General features: G+C 37.9%; 1 protein-coding gene across 1 annotated transcript; it reads right to left on the reverse strand.

Annotated features, from left to right (window-relative positions):
• Positions 1 to 1,693: 1,693 nt before the first annotated feature.
• Positions 1,694 to 8,330, reverse strand: B3GALT2 (UDP-Gal:betaGlcNAc beta 1,3-galactosyltransferase, polypeptide 2). The gene is made up of 2 exons (XM_010282662.1): positions 8,103 to 8,330; positions 1,694 to 3,241 (listed from the first exon to the last, which is right to left on the reverse strand). Exon 2 carries the CDS (start codon positions 3,105 to 3,107, stop codon positions 1,839 to 1,841), a length of 1,269 nt encoding a protein of 422 aa, XP_010280964.1. The 5' UTR covers positions 3,108 to 3,241; positions 8,103 to 8,330; the 3' UTR covers positions 1,694 to 1,838.
• Between the last annotated feature and the right edge of the window lie 10,776 nt (positions 8,331 to 19,106).

A 19,106-nucleotide genomic window follows, 5' to 3' on the forward strand; every position in this document is an offset into this window, starting at 1 on the left:
CAAGTACAGCAGATGACAAAATTTAGTGGAGGATCACCAAAAAAATGGTGACGAGCAAATTCCCATACCCATCTTCATTCAGTAAAAGCTCCTAGAATTTCTTAAGCGGGCTAGTCCAGTGCAATGTAGTCTACTCATTGTGTGTAAGTTCCTGCATATAGACAGCCTTAGGGCTTCTGAGAGTGCTCAGTAGTATGATTTGTCTTTTCATTACAAAGAAGAAAACAGCTGCTGTGATCTCTGTATTGTGCATGATATGAAAACTAGGCTTTAAGAACTAGAGAATACTAAGTCAGGTAATGCTAAAGCTAGAATTTTTTTCTTTTTCCTGAGCAGCTTTCCCATAAAAAGTGAAGTCTGAAGACCATAAATATAATCAATTTTATTAAATAATAAAAGTACATCAAAAATTTGTATTTTATCCAATTAAAAAGTCCCAGTCAAACAGAAAACTAATCACAGTTCCATTATTTGCTGCTAAATCCGAGATGGGTATTGCTTACCCTGGCACTGTGACAAACACTAATAACCTGAATCTGATACAAGTCTGCTGTAACTCTGTTAGAAAATAAGCTTTAAAAGTTCTGTTTGTTAGAGAACTGGAAACCTGTAAATAGATTTAACCTACTTCTCACAATTTATTTTCAGTAGTACGTGTTGTGGCTTTAATTTTAAAAATTGCTTAGATTTTGTTCTCGCCTATATTGCTGTCTGGAATTCTCAATCTTATTACGACCTGGTCTTCCCCACCTAGAAAGTAAGGTGTGTGGCTTAATTTTCTTTTGCAGACCTATTTTTCACTAGACTAATCCTTTGTTTTTGGTAGGCAGGAAAGAGCAAAATCAACAGACTTGGTTGGTTTTCTCCTTCTTTCCACCAAATGAGATATTTTTGAAACTATGGTGAAAGACTTGAAGTCCATTTTGCATTTCTGATCAGTATTTGAGCTGCCTTGAAGTTATGTGAGGAAATTAATAGCGGATTCAGTGGATTTGCTTGACGATGCCAAGATGAATGTTACTTGGCACCAGATTTTAGGAGGCTCCTTATGACTTCTAGAGGATTAAGTAATTTTTATTCGGCTCTTTGAGGAGAATCTAGCTGAATCTATGGTTGAATCTAGAACTCCGCTTGCATTTCCGAAGGTGATGTGCAAAGCAGCAGTTTTTCTGAACTTTGATTTCATTTATCCCTCTTTCCTAACCAAAATATAAGCAACCTTCCCAAAACTGGATCTGCTTTAAGGGAGTACTTTCTTAGTGTGTTAGAGTTCATTGCTAGTGTCTTACTAAATGGTAAATGTGACATTGCTATGTATTGTATGTTAAAGAAACGTATAATAATTTCAATGTGGTATTTGAAGGTAAAACTGATCTGCCATTTGTGCATTTCCTTAGTTTTTAATTTTTCATTTTATAGCAATTCTAGATAACAAGAAATCATTACATTGAAGAGAACTAGAGCTATGAACGCATTTTTTAAAATAAAATTTTGGTGTGGGAAATATGCTCAATTATATTTTATTGGCACATAGATCAGCAATTGTACCACCAAAGTGTGCATGCTTATTATTGCACATTAACACAAAAATCCTTATATACTGTCGTCGTCTTTCCTCAAATTTGCTGGGATAACCTTTTGGTTATAGTTTCATAATATTAGTGTTATCAAGAACTATACTTTTTTTTAAACTTAAAAAAATAATTTTCAGACTCCACTACGTGACGGGGATCAACTAAAGGCTGTCCCATTAAGCTCATCCATTTTCACTGTACATGCGTTCAGCGGTATTTACAGATTGCACGTGGAGTACATCTGACAGAGGGAGCGTTGTCCTTCTAGTGCAGTTTACGATGGCGATACCTGCCCGCTTTTTCTTTCGCGGCATTGGCACAGGCATTGTGCTTATTTTGTTGTAAGTGGTTCCAGTATTTGATCAGTTCACTAGGTTGGAACTGATGGGAGGTAATTAGGTGGCTATATTTACAGCTGGAGTAAGAAACTCGCCAGTGATTGAAGACAAACTCATTGGGTGGAGGCATAGGGTCAATTCGCAGCTTGGCAAGACAGATCCCCACGTATACATCCTCTAAATGTAAACGTCTGATGCTTAAGGAGACCTTAAAGATTTTTTCTGCTAAATCTCCAGAAAAAACATAACCAGTTCCAGAACAGAATACAGGATAACGTTCACTTGGATACAAATCAGGTGGCATATACCACTTACTATCCTTGTTTCTATTAGGTGCGTAACCTCTCATTAAATAACCTGTGAAATACTTGTGCCTCGGAGGAAGTTCTGGTTTCAGAAGCTTGTGTATTAAATATTCAGTATTGACAAACATATCACTGTCAGTTTTCATAACGTATGAAACACGTGGACAATAGGATGCAACCCAGTTCATTCCCATCAGAGTTTTAATGGTTAAATTATAGTAGGTGTCTAAGTATTCCTGTTGAATGATGTCGTGGTACTGTCTGCTTTCCTCTAGTATGGTACGCTGGAGGTACCCATTTATCTTGATGCTTAACCCCAGCAAAAAAATACGAACAATTTGGATGCCAGGTGTCAGGCTTTCATTACCCCAAGTTTGTCGGATAGCTTGTCTGGCTTCCACCTGGCCTGGCTCTGCAGCTATGAGCAGTATTAGAAAAGGCGTCTTCTCTTGGCATTTCTCAGGCTCGTTGATGATGTATTTGAAATGATACGAAGTTGGATGCCCAGTACCTTTTTCATTGTAAATACTTCCATTGGCACTGAGTGTATTTTCCAAACCGGTTACTCCTTGCAGGGACAGGTCTGTGTTGTTGGAGTTGGTGACTGTTTGAGGCCTGAGCGTCTGAGGTATGGCGTCTTTCCACACGTTCCTTAGAGAGCTGTGGTTTGTCTCGCTTTTTGTAGATCTAAATCCTCGTATAGTGTAAGCCATGGGATTTTCTTTGAATCCAGCCCTGCCTGGCAGCCAGTCATGATGATTAAAGAACAGAAACATAGCAAAAAGAAATACGAGAGAGATCAGACCAATAAGATGGGTGCGAAACAGAGACCTTTTGGTATTCCAGGTCATCTTTGCAAAGCAGCAGTGCCGTCTTCTCCACTGAAGCATGTTGTAAGAATCCAATGATGGAATAGGAGACAATGGCCAAGCAAAATGCTTTTCCAATCGTTTTTGAATCCACTGCTATTCTTTGGTATTCATTTTCTTTTGTTCGCGTCGAGTCATTGTCTGCAAATGGCTCACTCTGCAAAGATTAAAAAAAAGAAAATCAGAAATCTTTAATTTTACTGCTCATAATATAAAAGGTTACAGTGAGAAAGTAGATATAAAATTGAGTTGTTGGGTTTTTTTTGAAAAAAGAGTCCATGTTACTATAAACAAGGCTTGATTTTTATGCTAAAAGCGAACCTTGTTTTATGATTAAAGTTGACTTGATTTGTTGGCTTTTAAAAATGCTTTTTTCATGGCAGAAGTTTAGACAAATATCCTGGGTACCAAAGATAAAAAGAAAAAAAGAATTTGATCGTGTTAGCAGAAAAAATGTGATGTAGACGTAAATAGATTCAAGTATACTGACTGTGAAACCCTTCTATAGTGTTGGAGGAGGACTGAATGAAAAGGCCTTGATACCAGATGGAAGGTTTATTGGCATTAATTAAAATTGATTTGACATGCAGAGGCTAGTACGGCTCACAGTTTAAAAACCTTTTTTGTAAAATGGTCATGTATCGGTGGTGGGACAGACGGCGCAAGGTTGATTATGGCAGAGTTGTGTTAGTCACAGTACACTGCTTGGCGCGTTTCCACCAGCCCCGACTGTGTTCAGAAAGTCAATGAGAAGTTGCACCTGTCAAAATTAATTTTCAGGGTCCAGTAACCTCACTGTACAGCCCTCAGATGATAACGCAGGATAACATTTTCGGTCACCTTTCAGGCACCTTTAACCTTCTGCTCCACAATGAAGTGTTGAATGGAACACTTGGCTGTTGCGCCAGGCTCATATGCAGTTGATGGAAAATTAAGCTGTTGATTTTTTGGTAGGCAGAGATCTTAGGTAAATGTTCATGTTAACTGGAAGTAAAATTACACAGCACTAAGTTTCTGGCAAGCTGTCTGATGAATGTGATATTTGGGTTTTTTCCTCTATAAATTTATATGTAACTACTATACTTCTGGCATCATACAAAAATTTCAAGTACTGTTAGCAGCAGCTGTAACTGTTGGAAAAAGTGCCAAAGTAGTCTGTGCTTCATTTTCTCTTAAATTTTTTTCATATTCAAGAGCAGAGTCAATATGGCAGCTTCATGATGCTGCATATTCAAAGCTGATCACATCATCACGTAAATGAACCTTTCACTGCACAGTAGCAATTCGTCTGTGATTTTCAATTTGCTCTAATTTATTTCTGGTCCCTAGGGTTTTGTATAGGAAAAAGGATGACAGTTGAACAAGAGTCCATAGAAAATGCCATTTCTAATATAAATGTGTAATTTATTAATTGCTTTGCTATCTTCTAAAACCAATATTTGGATTAATTTCTGCATTTAAAAACTAAGTGACATGTTATATGGGGAAATTACAGGATTTTGCATTGTAAGGAAGTAATTTAAGATGAGATGACAGTTGAATTCTATGTGTGTGACAACATTCAATCTGCCCGGTTCATGTAAGGGAAAATTCGTATTTCAAAAGGAGAGACGTATAACTGAGCTTTACTTTAATTACTGTATGTCAGTTTATATAGAAACAAAATAACCTGTGTGCAGAAGATGCCTCATTCACAATATTTGGAAGCAAGGGGGAAGTAGTAGTGCACAGAGTGGGAATTGTCTCTCTTGCTAACCTCCACTAGGAGGAGCAAGTAAGTGGGGATTTTAACTCTGCTTTGTGACGATGCAACCGTGTCTAAACAGGCGACACTGCTCCTTAATTCTCTTTCTGCAATAGCAAAATATTTGCCTAGTGATCTATTAAGCTCTTCCCTGTCGTTGCCTTGTTACACAGCGTTCATTAATTTTGTTCTCAAGCTCACTGAAAGTATTTCTGATTTTTTTTCTTTTTAACTGCTTTGGACTGATCCTGCTTACCGGAGACTGGGCTATCTTTCTAAAAATTATTTTCCAGTCTACAGCTGTTAAACATGTGTGTCTAAACTATGCAGCTTGAGAAGTAACCTGAAACTCCACACTACTCTGTTTTACGCTGCTTTAACTCAGATGTTATCCTTATATAAAAGAAAATAAGCCCCAAATGTAGAATACTTACACTTACCTGACCACTTGCACCTGCTTTTGCATGCTTAAAAAATAAAAGCCTGCCCTCAAAACTAGTAACTTCTTCTCTCTTCACATGCAGTGTGCATGTGAGTTAACTGAACGCTCAGCTATTTGGGAAGAATATCCCTGCATAAGCAAACATAAATGTCACTTCAAAGGGTACCCTAGATCTCGGGGAAATTACTTGTTTGATACCAGTTTGGAGGGCAACAGTGGGAAGAGTTGATTAATTAGTGTTCCATTGCATGGGTGTGCAGTTTAGGAAGAAAGTCAAACCCAGAATTTCACGGAGGTAGAGTAGCAGCTAGAATTTGGATGAATTTTGTAACACTGAATTATTCTGCTTCTAATACTGCAGTCATTAGATGCAAATACTTTGTCAAATCTGCACTGCACTACTACTCTGTGTTTGATTTTTAATTGAGGTAGTGTTTTGTTGTGCACCTGCTTTCATATGGCAATAGGCAAAAGTGAGAATCTTAAGTTGTAAATATTTGTGTAAACGGACAACCGTTTTTAGGTGCTGTCGTTCCATGATGCACTGAGACAGTGTCCCAGAAAAGGCAGCTGTAATGGCTGAAACCTTTTTTTTTTTTTTAGGCTGCGTGCTCACATTGTGCATGTTAAAACAAATGTTACCGTGAGGGATTGAACTAAAATAATAAGAAATTTAGAGAGAGTCAAATTGCAATATTTCCCTTATTTTTCAAGGTGTGAGTTTCCTAGAAAATCTTCAATCTCTTTTTGCCCTTTAAAAAAGCATTCTATGGATAGGGGAAGGACCCACATCTATTTCTCAGCTTCATAAAACTACTGACTGGAAAAAAACCACCCACGAAAACCAAACATTGTTTCTCATTTTCTTTGTAATTCAGGTTTAAAACATTTCAAAATATATGGTAGGTATTAAGTATTTGAAATACAGCAACAGCAATTGCTCCTTTAAAAAAATACTACATGCTAGGATGCATTGTTTAAAAGTAATGTAAACAGCTATCAATATATATTAAGAACACCATAAAATAGTATCATAAAAAAAATATTTTTCTCTCACTTCTTAATTAGAGTTAGAATGTTGCTGCTTTTGCCCAGGTATTTAAAATTTCATTTCACAGAAGGCTTATGAACTGCCTTTACCAACTACCGTTGGCAGTTGGTAAAAAAGCCAAAGTATAGCAAAAGGTCTCTATACCATCACCTTGTCCTCTGAAGGTGTGTTGTTGCATGTAGCTCTGCATTTTGAAGGTACGGTTTATAATAGTTCTACTTCATTTTTGGCACTTGACTGTGCAGTCGCTGATGCATTATCAAATGCCAGATATATAAACTGTGAATGCCTCTGGAATTTTTATCTGTGATCTGCGCGCTGCTGGTGTTTTGGTTCCTTGTACTTTCAGTTCTGCTCTATAATTACAGCTTTGCAGATTGAAGCGTTCGACTTCCTATTCACATGTCCTGGATTTTCATATTTTGATTAGCTGTGTGGGCAAACTCTTTAATTAGAGGGAAGAGTTGAAAAGGCAGCCCGAGTCAGTGTTCTGATAAACAGCAGCAGCGGTTGCATATTGGGCCTCACGTAATGTGCCTGAGTTCACTTACAAACTGCATTAATCTTTTGCACAAAGCAGGACTCGGGATGAGGTTTGGTGTGCAGGGTTTTAAAAGTCAGATATGAAAGTTGCACCACGAGCTAGGCATGCTTCTCCAGGAGTATTCCTGAGGGTAGAATTTTTTTGTTTTAAAAGTTCTGGAAAGTGACTTTACCTTCTAAACATCTTAAAAGTGATCTCAAACCAATGACTGTTGTACCCTGCAGCCTTAGGTACGTGAACTCTTTCCATTTGTGGTGGTTTTATTGCATGCTAGCATTGCCTTGGGCAAAGAAAGCACATTATATTGCCATTTAATGATTTATTATAGCTTATTGGTAGATGCAGCACTTCCTTTCTGTGGTGTATTAAATGGCTGTAAATTTAGGTCTTAAATTTGTATTGCAAATACTCATCTTGTTTGTTTGCCGCTAGTGATGAAGTATTTAAATTTCAACAATAAATACAAATGAATAGCAATTAGGTGGAATGTAATTTTACAATCGAAATTAAACAGTCGGTGTTTTCATATTATACAGAAATGTTAATGATGGCATGAGCTAAGGGGCATGCTCACCATTTTGAGCGTATAGTGTTTGAAGGTTTCCTTTCGGGATGTCAGGGGAGCCTGGTGTTACTTGTAAAATGTGGTGCTTGATTGCACTGCTGATGGTTTAAATCATGTCCAATCTTTTGCACGCTCCCAGTTTATGCTTGGCTGGTAGTAGCCTGATGACATTTTCCTTGTGTTTGGGGGGGAAGAGGGGGGAAGCAAGTGTAAAAAGGTCTGAAGGTACTTTTTAAGATAATGTAATTTGACTGTGTGGTCTGTTTTGATGGTTCAGTGCTCTGTGTGTCATGTCATGACCATTTTACTAGTGCTTTAAGATTACTTCAGATAAGAATTAATTCTGACCTAGTCTGAGAGGATTTCTAATTGTTTTTTCTATATTGGAGTTTTTAATTTCTCAGTGAAAAGCAATCATTACAGTAGCAACGTTATCCCTTTAATCCCTCCTCTCTAGCCACACCAGTCTTGTGCAGGCTAAGCAATGCATTTAGTAAGTGTAAGATAGTGACATTGGGCTGTGGGAGAGGAAATCCTGCTAGAATTCTTTCTCTCTCTGTTCAGAGACATGTTATCTCGGGGCTCTGCAAATTAGGAACGATCATTATCTGCAATGGCTGAAAAGGTAACAGACAATCGAATGAATATCACACACAAGGGTTTGACATACCTTCCTTGGTCAGGCCATTTATGGTGCGAGGATTATACCCACAGAAAATAGTTTTGGCACGCCATCACTTCAGCAAAAAGGATGCTATCGAACATGCGCACATCCCCCAACAGTCTGCCTCCTGCGATTGCTTTTCACAGTATCCACTCTGTCCATCTGTCTGCTCGTTGCTGTGTTACCTTCCTTGCTCATAAGTGTTGCCCTTGTCGTGGGGCTTTTTGTTCATCCTTCAAACAAAAGGACAGTAGTTCTCGTTTCTGTTCTGATCGGGGCTGTCTGGCGTTCACGGCTGATGTATCGGAGCTTTTACATCTGGTGTTTCCCTTGTCGGACAATGCAGTGCTGTGTTCTCTTCTCCTCAGTATCCATATTTCTAACGGTAATGTTAGCAGGGAGTGCTAGCGCGTAGTGGTTCAGTTGCCTTCAGTAATAGGATTTCCCTCTATTCCTTCCTTCATTGTTGCTAGGCAGTAATAGAAATGGTTCTGAGCTGTTTTAACCGGGGATTCTGGTCTATAAAATCCATTCTGTAGTTCTTCAGCTGCCGCACAGGCAGGCAGCAGTTTAAATGTGGGCTTTGACAGATGCTGTCTTCTGACAGAGCAGAATTTAACGTCATTGCTTGGCTGAATCCCACGTGATTGTTTGCATTCATTTTGACTAAATCTAAAGGCAGCCAGAAAGCTTTACAGGCTTTTGCTCCTATTTGATAAATGATACATACTCAGCTCAAGCACAATGAGAGGTGAATAGTATAAAAATTGTATGATGATAAAATGAATGATTGAGGGTTTTTTCAAATTGTTTTCGCTTTTCCTTGACACTGTAACTTATGATTCTCTAGGGCATTTTTAATGTTAGACATTCTATTCCTGTATTCCAAAAGCTGTTCTGCAGTGCAAAGGAATTAAAAGCATTTAAATACTGAAGCTTGATTTAATCCATTTGGCTCTCTTCGAGTATAAATCTTTTGTGCCTTCATGCCAATGAAAAAAATGTACTACTTTGCTCATACTTCCTTTACACATGCTTACTCTATAAAAGCTGCTTTTTGTAATCTTAGGTTAGTCAATTAAGCTGGACGACACTAATGTATAAGCACATGCTGTTAAGCTGCCTTTCTGCTGTTAATGGCTTTCTTCCTCGGTAAAGGTCGAAGTCTGGTATTGCAGAACCGGGGGCACTTGATTTCAATTATTGATGGGTCTAAAATGTCATTTGTCTGTTACAGACATACCTATATTACAGAATTTGTCTTTCTGGTCTTAATGAAACTTGGATTCCTTTCATTTCTGTCCTTTCAATGACTGACCCTTCTATGCTGAAGCATCTTATTATATTTACTGCATGTTATAAACAAAATATCACAATAGATGACTCAGAAAATAAAAAGCTACCAGCGTACTTACCCAAGTATTTATTAGTCACTGTGTTTGTCCACTCTATTTTGAAAAGTTAATGACTAGCTCTTTAGACTCGGTTGGGGAGGGGGTGGTTATTGTTTTGTGGTTTTTTAGTTGTTTTTTGGGAGGGTTGTTTTTTTTTTTAAATCATTTGCAAAGGGATAAAGAAAATATAATTGCTCGATCATATGGTATCTCTGATTAGTAGGATTGGGGGTAGGTATGTCCCTTATTGGCAAATAAGGCTTCCCCAGGCAGTCAGTGTGTTTTAATATTCTAGATGCATATTCTGATAATTTACTGGAAACATAATCAGCTTTATATCCTTCTAACTAAATCGTCTATGTACACTAACATTCTGTATTAATTTAGTCTTGTTTTGAATGTATGCATTTCCTATCCTAATGACAATTTCCACAAATCCTATGATCCTATTTGAGGGCGTTTTAGGAGCATGAGCATATTCCGTAAATATTAATTATAAATATAACATGCATATCAGTAAAGACTTACATCTTCTCCAGTCTAAAAAATTTTGTGTTTAAAAAATGGAGGGGGGGCAGTGGGGTGGTGGAACGAGAAAGGAGACACCTCTGTCCGGCACCACTTACTGTTCTGGGACGTTTATGAATAATTGAGAATCAGTGCTTCGAAAGGTTGCGTGTGTGCTCAGTCTACTGCATTTTCCACTTAAACACACAAAGCTTTCATATCCTTGCCCCATGTAACATACAGAACTTTATATAATCTGTTACAGTATGTCTACAAGTCTGTGGCAGAGTTCGGTGCGGAGTATTGTCAGTTTGCTGCATTCTGGGCTATGAGTAGGAAATCAAGTGAGATATTTGTGCAGTTAACTTACCTGTGTTGATTTACATAGAAACAAGTAATGTTTTTTTGAATACCAGCCTGTAAATCTGCTTCTGATTTTGAATTTTCATATAAGACGTACAACATTGTATTTGGGAAACAAGTCTAGATGTCAAAAATCCACGGTGTTTCCTCTTAATTTATTTTACTGCTTGACTGTACCTGAAGTGTTTGTGAGTTATATGTCGTATGTTTACATATTGGGGTGGGCAGAGCTGTTTTTATTTTTCTGTAAATGCTCATTAGTAAATATTAAAGGTACAGAAATCCCAAGGGCCGTTTTCTCTAAATAAAATCTGTTTTAAAGTAAGTTTAGAAGGGAACAGACATCAGCTTTGGCTTTTAATTACATGACCATATCACTTGTACACAGCTTACAAAGTTCAGGCACAGCTGTTATCTGTCGATAGGCATAAAATTTGTCATCTTGCCATGTGAACCAATGGAGTACTGAACTCTTAAATCTTAATGAACAATTTATGTTGTTCACTCATTCTTTGCTTTTAGAGGATGAGCAGGTCTGTGCTCATCTTACAGAGAAGTAAGGAAAAGCTTTGATTTTTCTACTACTTTCTACCTGGGTGTGACTGTGGCTCTAGAGAGTCAAAGTTTCAGGAAGAAATTCCTTTTCTTTCATAGCACTTTATTCTTTACTACTTTTATATGATACCCTGTGTTTCTGGGTATTTGAGGAGGGCAGAGCTTGCTTTGTACTGGAAATACAACCTGAAGGTTTGAGTAATCTCGCTGGGCTGGAGGTTGGAATGAGCTTTATTTCTGCTAAATCTCACCGTGAAGGGTCAGCGGATTGCTTGTTCTTGATCCAAGGAGTAGTATGTTCCGTAACGTTACTATGGTTACACCTTAAATTAGAAGCTGCAATGTTAGTGTTTGAAATGCTGCCATCTATTAACACTAGGAAGGAGTTGCTCTGATGTGAGATGTGCAGTGTGTGTGTAAGGAACAGTGTATAGTTACCGTGGCCGGTGAAAGCTTGAGGGCTCAGTGAGTTCTGCAAAGCTGGAAGCAGATGCATGGTGTCAGAAAAGATGTCTGCTTAGAATAACCTGTGCACGTGACAACCTGAACTATGCAAAATGTACTTCTGCAAAAAAAAGGGGTGTAGGTTCGGAATATTTTCTTAAAAAAAACTTAAAAAAATCTTCCTACAGGTCATTTTTAGAGGGAATCAGCAGAATCTTGGCCAACTGGTTTTAAAATAAAACACACCCTAAGGTTGAGCCATTTCATAAAGTTCTGTCTTGACAACATTAATAGAAGTTTCTCAACTCAATTTAGAGTGGTTGCGGTAGGTGTGTACTGCTTGGTAATTTTCAGCCTGCTGGCCACGAGTCCCATGGAAGTTCAACTAATTACATACATCATAGCTGACATGTCAACTGAATGTTCTCACATGGACTGTGCTTTCTGGATACTCCAGAAATACTCTGCAATGTTTATTCCTTTTTATCACAGTAAAATGTAGTATTATTTCAGCTGTAATGTGTTGGAAACCTTTCAAGTGGCAGTTCAAAATGATTAATGGCAATGTTTTCAAGGTTGGCTATTTTTGCTTTAAGACTTTATTTTTTCCTTCTGGAAATGTGTTAATACAGAATGTCATAGATGCTTACTTTTAATTTTCTATGTTACGAATTATTATGTATAGGGCCAGTGGCCATTCTTCCCTTTGCTTCAAAAAGAATACCTCTCCAATAAGTCATTTAGAGTGGAGAGGACAGGGTTGTAGAATACTGGCAATTTGCTTGGCTACTTTGTGATCCCAACGTGTTTCTTTGTAACTGAATAAAAATAGCAATCTAGAAATGACCACAAGTGTCAGTATTGCCTGCCTTATTTTCCTTAGCAGATTTTCACCATTGCTTAGTTAGTTGTGAAACCCGGCTTGCGCTTGCTGCTTTTTTTATAAATTGTATAAATTTTATAAATTTTGCACTCTAATCACACTCAAGCCATAACCTTAGTGATTTCATTAATCTTTGAATGTCTTAAATTTAAACCAGAAATGCGGTGATATGGATCAATCTAAAATGGTGATAGAACTAGAAAAGGTTTCCAGTTATTCTGAAACATGCGTATTTTTGTTTGCTAATAAGTAATTAATAATTGTTATATCATTCAATAAGGAATATAAGCACATCACTTAGCTCTGCAAAGCTGTGAGATAGACAAAATACCAAGGCATCTTTTCAAGTCAGGAGGGTGCTGCTTATTCCATCTGCCGTAGGAAACGTTTCAAGGGGATGTTTCGTAATTCTAAAGCTTGTATTTTTTTATTAAGTAAACTGACATTCTAGGTATCTAACTGGAATTCAATCCATTCTCCTATCGCAGCTTCCTGTGAGGAACATGGGTTTGGAGTGCTTCAAAAGCCAAAATACAAAATAGTTTTGGTCTTCTTCGTTTCTGTTCTGGTTTTATTTGTTATGCAAACGTTGCATATTGGACTACTGTCCAGCCATGTTGCTTTCCTCAATGTGGTGTTTGCATTATCACATCTTTCTTTTTTTGTATTCTGATTTTTTTTTTCATGTCTTCCCCCAGGCTTTGCATCCAATTATTGCGGATTTCAAGTGCTAAATGTGGATTATTTTTTTTTTCCAGGGGACAGACAACGTAATTTTTCATTTGTATTGTGCAGTATTTTTGGTTGCGCGGTTTTCTCCTGACGAACTGACAATCCAGTGCCAGCAGTAATATTTTCTGCCTGTCACAAGTGTTCCTTTTGCATTCTGAGGAGAGCGGGGACTTTATGAAGCTTTGATTCAGCACAGCAGGGGAGATGAGGCCAACCAGCAGAAGTATCAAACATTCACAGGCAGTTTAAAGCACAACTGTGCAAAATATACTTCTATTTTGCCCCTTAAATTATGACTTGTTTCATTCCGGTTGCTTGCACTGTATGATCAAGTTACCTCTAACACTCACCCTCATACCCCCAGCATGAGAATTTGAAATGAACACTTTAATTCTTAAAAAAAAGTGAGGCGTTGGGGAAGAACTGATACTACATATCAAATATCATAAAGAAGGAAGATGGTGTCCTGTGGGAGTTAAAAGGCCACCAGCTCTTCTGCCTAAAGAGAAAAATGGCGTTGTTCCATTTCTCTGCCTGATTCCTTCCTGCAACAGGCACAGAAAGGCCCTTTTGGCTTAGGCTATCTTCTGGCTTTTGAGGTGTCCAGCACTTCTTTCCCAATGATTTGAGGAGTCTTTGCCCATCAAGTTTATCACCAGGATGCAGACCTGCCCAGCACTTTTCCTTGGACTGCTGGATGAGCAATGTAGATTTTTTTTTTTAATAATTTTGTGAGACTGATTAAGAGATTAGCAGCTCCAACTGTTCATGTGCTGGCTAAATTTTTTTCCCTTTGTATACAGTTTGTACGTGATTATGGAGGTATTTTGTAAGCCTCAAAAATTACTGGCTTTGAAGTTGAAATTGGTGACACAGATGCTTAGTTAATGTTAAATAATGTGAAATTGAAGAGATGGACTTTCAGAGCTGTCAGAATTTCATGTGTCTTGGGGTTGAGACCTGTATTGACTCTTTCCATTGTCACATTTCCTCAGTAGCTTTAGTACGTTAATTCCTGCAGCTCCATCCTTTAGGCATCCTCATTTACAGCTAATTCTGTGGGACATGCAGGGTTTGCAGCAGAAGTAACAAAGCTTTAGCAAGTGTCTTGAATGCCTGAAGGCTTTTTTTTTTCAAGCTTAAACTAAGAAAAACAACAAAATCTGTGGAAAAATCCTTTCTCCAGTGATCCAAGAGGTCCTATCCCTGTAATAAATTTAAGCAGTATTTCATCATATCCAACAGAAAACCTGGGTCATAAAATGAAGAATAAGTCCCCTTTTAAGCGCGGTTCCTTGCTGCCCTTTCTTTGGCATGTTGGAGGAACTAAATTTATTCCAAACGCCTTGCACACCAACTAGTTTGATAGAACTACTTCAGCTTGAACAGCCGCTTTCATGTACCTGTTTTTTCCCAGTGTTGTTCCATGATAATGATTCCCTCAATTTGAAGTCGTTCCCGGTCAGTGCATACTAATAAAAAGCTGATTTTAATATGTGCTGAGTTTTATCATGTAGTGTGCTTAATATCATTGAACTGATTTCCAGTTATTTCATAGTTGATTCTGTTTTGTGGCAAAAATCTTTGGCAGTAAATGTTCATTTGTAGATGCTTCTGATGAACAAAGAAATCAAGTTACCAAACAAAATGACTTTGAATACCCCTAGTTGCCAGTCTGTCCTGCAGACTTTCTTTTTCCACTTTTGAAATTCTCATTAAACTTAAATGATAGCATCCCTTTAGTGGCTTCCAAGGAAAAAGGAACTATGCTGTGGAGATCATGCTTTTTGTCTGAATAACTGTATTTGTAATTACTTCTGTAATCAGTGTAAGACTCCAGATTAATTTAGTGAGTATGAAGATTTTTTCGCATGAATTACTAATGTCGAATCAGTCACCAGAACTCCTAGTCCTCAAATACATGGTTTAGAGGAAATCCTTAGAGCTCGGTTTGTATTATGTTAATTGACAGAGAATATTGGTTCAGAACTAGAGAATTTTTATTTTTTTCTGCTATCCTAAATTGTATTTCAAACTTAAATTCCAGGTTTTTTTATTTTCTGTAATTTAGTGGCTTCTAACAGAAGAAGAAATCAGAGACAGCTCTCTTGCATCTTGTCCATCTCAAGGCATACTATTAAGAATCATTAATGCATATTCTAGGGAGGTATGTGCTTAACAGAAAAAAATACTGGATATAGTTAATGTAATGAATTCATAAAATTTGTCCTAAAATTACAGATTATATTTTTCTGTAATACAGAGATAATATGTCCTTGTAACTCATAATCAGCATCTGCAAAGCTTTCTATCACTGATCCCTTTTACTAAAGTAAATAGGGAGCATCTGTCATCTAAAAAAACCCAACAAACCAACTTCTCAAAAACACACAAAAATCTGTCATCCTCTTAAAAACCCCACAAATCTCATGACCTTGGATGATGGGTTGCACATTGCAGATTCTTTTAAGTCGTCTCCTCTCAAGGGTTTGCATAACTAAGCATTCAGACTTCTGCAAATGCTTTTCCGTATTTTTTTGTTAATTCATGTTTGTGCTTTACTCATCTGCAAGTATTGTGATTTTACCTGGCAGAAGAAAAGAAATAACTTCTGGGAGACCTGACCTTTTCTCTCTTCCCCACGGCCCCCCGTGCCTTTGGATCTCCATCTTACTCTTTTCCTTGGAGTTACTTATTTTGCCAAATATAAAAAGCCCTGTAATTCTGTTAATATCAGTTAGAAGCACAACCGTGCAAAAAAGACAACAGGCATTTTCTACTTCTCCTGCATTTCTAGGTAGGCAAGCAAAGCAATAAAGTAAAATAAAAACTCCCTCTTAATTTAATGAGGCCTTGGATACAATACAGAAAGGAATCCTTCTTTTCTTTTAACATCTAGGTCACCCCATGTGCAGAAGATTTCTTTGCTGTGTACAAACATTTCCCTCCCCCCTTTTTTTTTCCTTACAGTTGACCCTACACAGTGCTGTCTGGATCTATGCACGAGTATCTGTCCTTTTATGCTGGGTTTGCCTAATGACAAGAGGACGGTTTTTTGTTACATGTAATTAAATTTCACTTACTGAGGTGCATTGGAGGAAGGGAATGGGCGCAGAGATATGTCAGTAATGTGGGAAATAGCGGATGCAACGGGGAAGATTAGAGCAGGTCTGTTGGATCTCTGTACTTCTCTCACTAGCAGGTTGGTTAGGACCAATGCCAGATTAAAATTGGATCTGTGTATTCACATGATAATGCCCACAATCTAATAAGCCTGGTAGAATGTCGACCATTAGGGAATAGATGCATCAGCCTGCTCTGAATGGTCTGGTGGAGTCGGTTCAGGTCCCGTGTGGCTGGAGCTAATAAGCTCTGACGACTCAGTGTAGAATTGCTTGCTTGTTCTTGAAACAATGCTGTGGCATGCACGAGATGCTTGCAAGATTTATAAATAGTGGCTCCATGCTGTGTGGCGGTGCTGCTGCTGAAGCCCTGCTGGCCTGGGAGGTAAACCAGCTGTGTTTCTCCGAAGCTGCCCTGAGCTAATGAAATCACTAAATCTAAGGTACCTCTGTCACCTCGAAAGGAAATGCGCTACCTAGAATATCTGATCCCCATTGATTGAGAACTTGATGGCAATAATAAGTTGGGGGGTTTTCTTAGAACAGCTTTCATACTGGTAGTGCCTCGTCACTATCTAGTTTTCAGATGTTTTTCTTCAAACAAGGCACTAGTCAGTGACAAAAATGTCTGTTTGAGAAGATAAGGGGTTTTGCTCTTCCTTCAAAATAGGCATATATTCATTTACCCAAGAATATGACAATGTAGAAGCTGAGAAATAAGGAAGAAATATGTGGTCTGGCATAAACTTTTAAATACTTTGGTTTTTCCATTCTCAAAATGTCTTTTTAGAAGAACAGGAAAAAATAGAAATGTGTGAGGTTTTGTACTTATTACCAGCCTTTTGAGCTACACGTAAAATTACTGCGCTGCCCTTTCTCAAAAGACGATGCTGCTATTTTGTTTTGGTGTTTTCCTCATAATAGTAGAGCACCACCAGATTAAGACCAAGGAAGTTACTGGATGAGTCTCTATGAAATTGAATCTGTTTGAGTGGTGAAGCCCTCCTAAGCAGGTACAGAAAGTTCCAGGGTGTCATAACAGAGGAATCTTGTTACAGTTTTTTTTTTTCTCATTAAGATCTTGGCATCGAAAGCCTAACTCTCTTCCAAAACATCGTCTGCTCAGAGTGGCTTACTCATTTTTATTTCCTGCCATCTAAGCGCTCGGTTTTCCAGTGAGGCGATCTTGCTTTGCAACAGATTTCTGTAGGGGAAAAAGCCCACAACGTTGTTTGGTTTTTATCACTGACGGTAGACCTTTCAAAGGTGAAACAACTGTTTGAAGTAACAGGACAGATGTGGGGGCTGAAGGAGAGCTGAAGAGGTCTTGCTGCTTAAGGCAGATTTCCTTCAGATAAGCTGTGAAATCCACAGGATCATTATGGATGACTGATACTTGCTAACATGTGAGTAGCGGAAATAATAGTTGCAGTGAACCTCACCTGCGTCTGCTGACTGGCATAATCTGTCATCTTAGACATTTATTCACAGTGGGAAGTTCTTAAAGATGAATTGTCTGTGTATGTATGTGTATATACATACGCATGGCGGGGTGCACAGGGAGAGTGAGAGGGGCAGCCATTTGAAAACTTCTAAAACCGGTTTTAAAATACATTTTTGAGTCTGCTCATTTAGTCAGGGGGTTATTTTTTCTGCAGTGATGGATGAAGACTGTATGACATTCATAGCATAATAGGAGGATCCTAAAATTTGTGGAGTTTTTGTACAGCCCTTACCTTGTCTTCATCTTTGAATAGAGTGGCCATAAGACTGTATGAATGAGACCTTGTCAGTTGACCTTCATTTAGGAGGACTACATTTCTGCACTAGCAAAAATACCACTGTGCCCTAACCGTTTCAAAGAACAACCGTATTATAAACCAGATCTCATAATGCATAGATGGAAGCTTGGAGATAGTCTATCTAGCATATGGATTGTGTATAAAATGAAAAAATAAAAGTTGAATGCTGTCATCTTAGTGCTTTGAGAAAGGCTTAATTTAATCTTCTCTACTAAAGAGAGAAGAATAATGGGGAATTTAGATATAATGCCAAAGGAAGCTGAAAATAGAGGCAGAAGGCCAAATGGAAAAATTCCTCTTGTGTGATACAGCCAGAATCCTTCCTGTATTTTAGCTTAATGCATGATTTATTGCCATTACAGTTAGTTTTTGATATAGGCATATAACATCACTGGCTTTTATATTCTACAGTAGGGTGGTATGAATGATATATTCATTCAGGATACAAATACCGAGAGCAGCTTGCACGATCTCTTTGGTGTATATAATATTGTAGCAATAATACACAAATTCTGTTGCATTCATCCTAGTGCAAAAAACTTTGAAGGTAATTCTTTCCACCTAAATATTTGTCAAGAGTCACACAAGTAGAAAGCATTGTTGCTACAATGAAGATATGGTATATATTCTTCTATTGTTTGTCTTCAACATATGAATCTGTGCTATGTGACTAAAACACTTTTGTGTCCCAGGTGACTTTATTGTGTGATAATTAATATCGTGATTCTGTTCCCTGATTCACGTGCGTGATTTCTTTTTGAAGTAAAACAGCCCTATCAAAAGACTGTATAACTTTTTTGTCAAACAGCCAGGCTTTTAGAACACACTTAAATGAAGACAACTGAAGGTTTAACTACGCTGTCTACTTGCTCTTTGAGTACAAAACAGAAGGTTTTAATTTGTTATATTATATGTTTGGGGGATTATTAGCTTTTTTGAAACTTGGAATCTCTTGGATAAGTATAAGGCTTCATCTAGGAAAGACAGCGGATAATGTTCAGGCAGCTTCCTGGCTGTTTCTGCTGACATGTACAGTAGTGTGATTTAGTGCTGCATAGTAGTGACCCCTGCAAAATATTTTAACTTTTTAATCTGTTTACATCTGTACATAGAGAGGGAAACATCAGACCTTTTAGAGCTACCCAGTTGCATTGCGTGGAAATTCCTTGGAGAAAGGAGGGGCTGGGGATTGGAAATAATAAATGTTT

The sequence above is a fragment of the Phaethon lepturus genome, unplaced genomic scaffold, assembly GCF_000687285.1.
Source record: "Phaethon lepturus isolate BGI_N335 unplaced genomic scaffold, ASM68728v1 scaffold57222, whole genome shotgun sequence".
NCBI classification, from domain to species: Eukaryota; Metazoa; Chordata; class Aves; order Phaethontiformes; family Phaethontidae; genus Phaethon; species Phaethon lepturus.

Bases quoted from the DNA above. Each gene is read 5' to 3' on its own strand.
- B3GALT2 (XM_010282662.1), bottom strand. From the start codon at position 3,107: ATGCTTCAGTGGAGAAGACGGCACTGCTGCTTTGCAAAGATGACCTGG.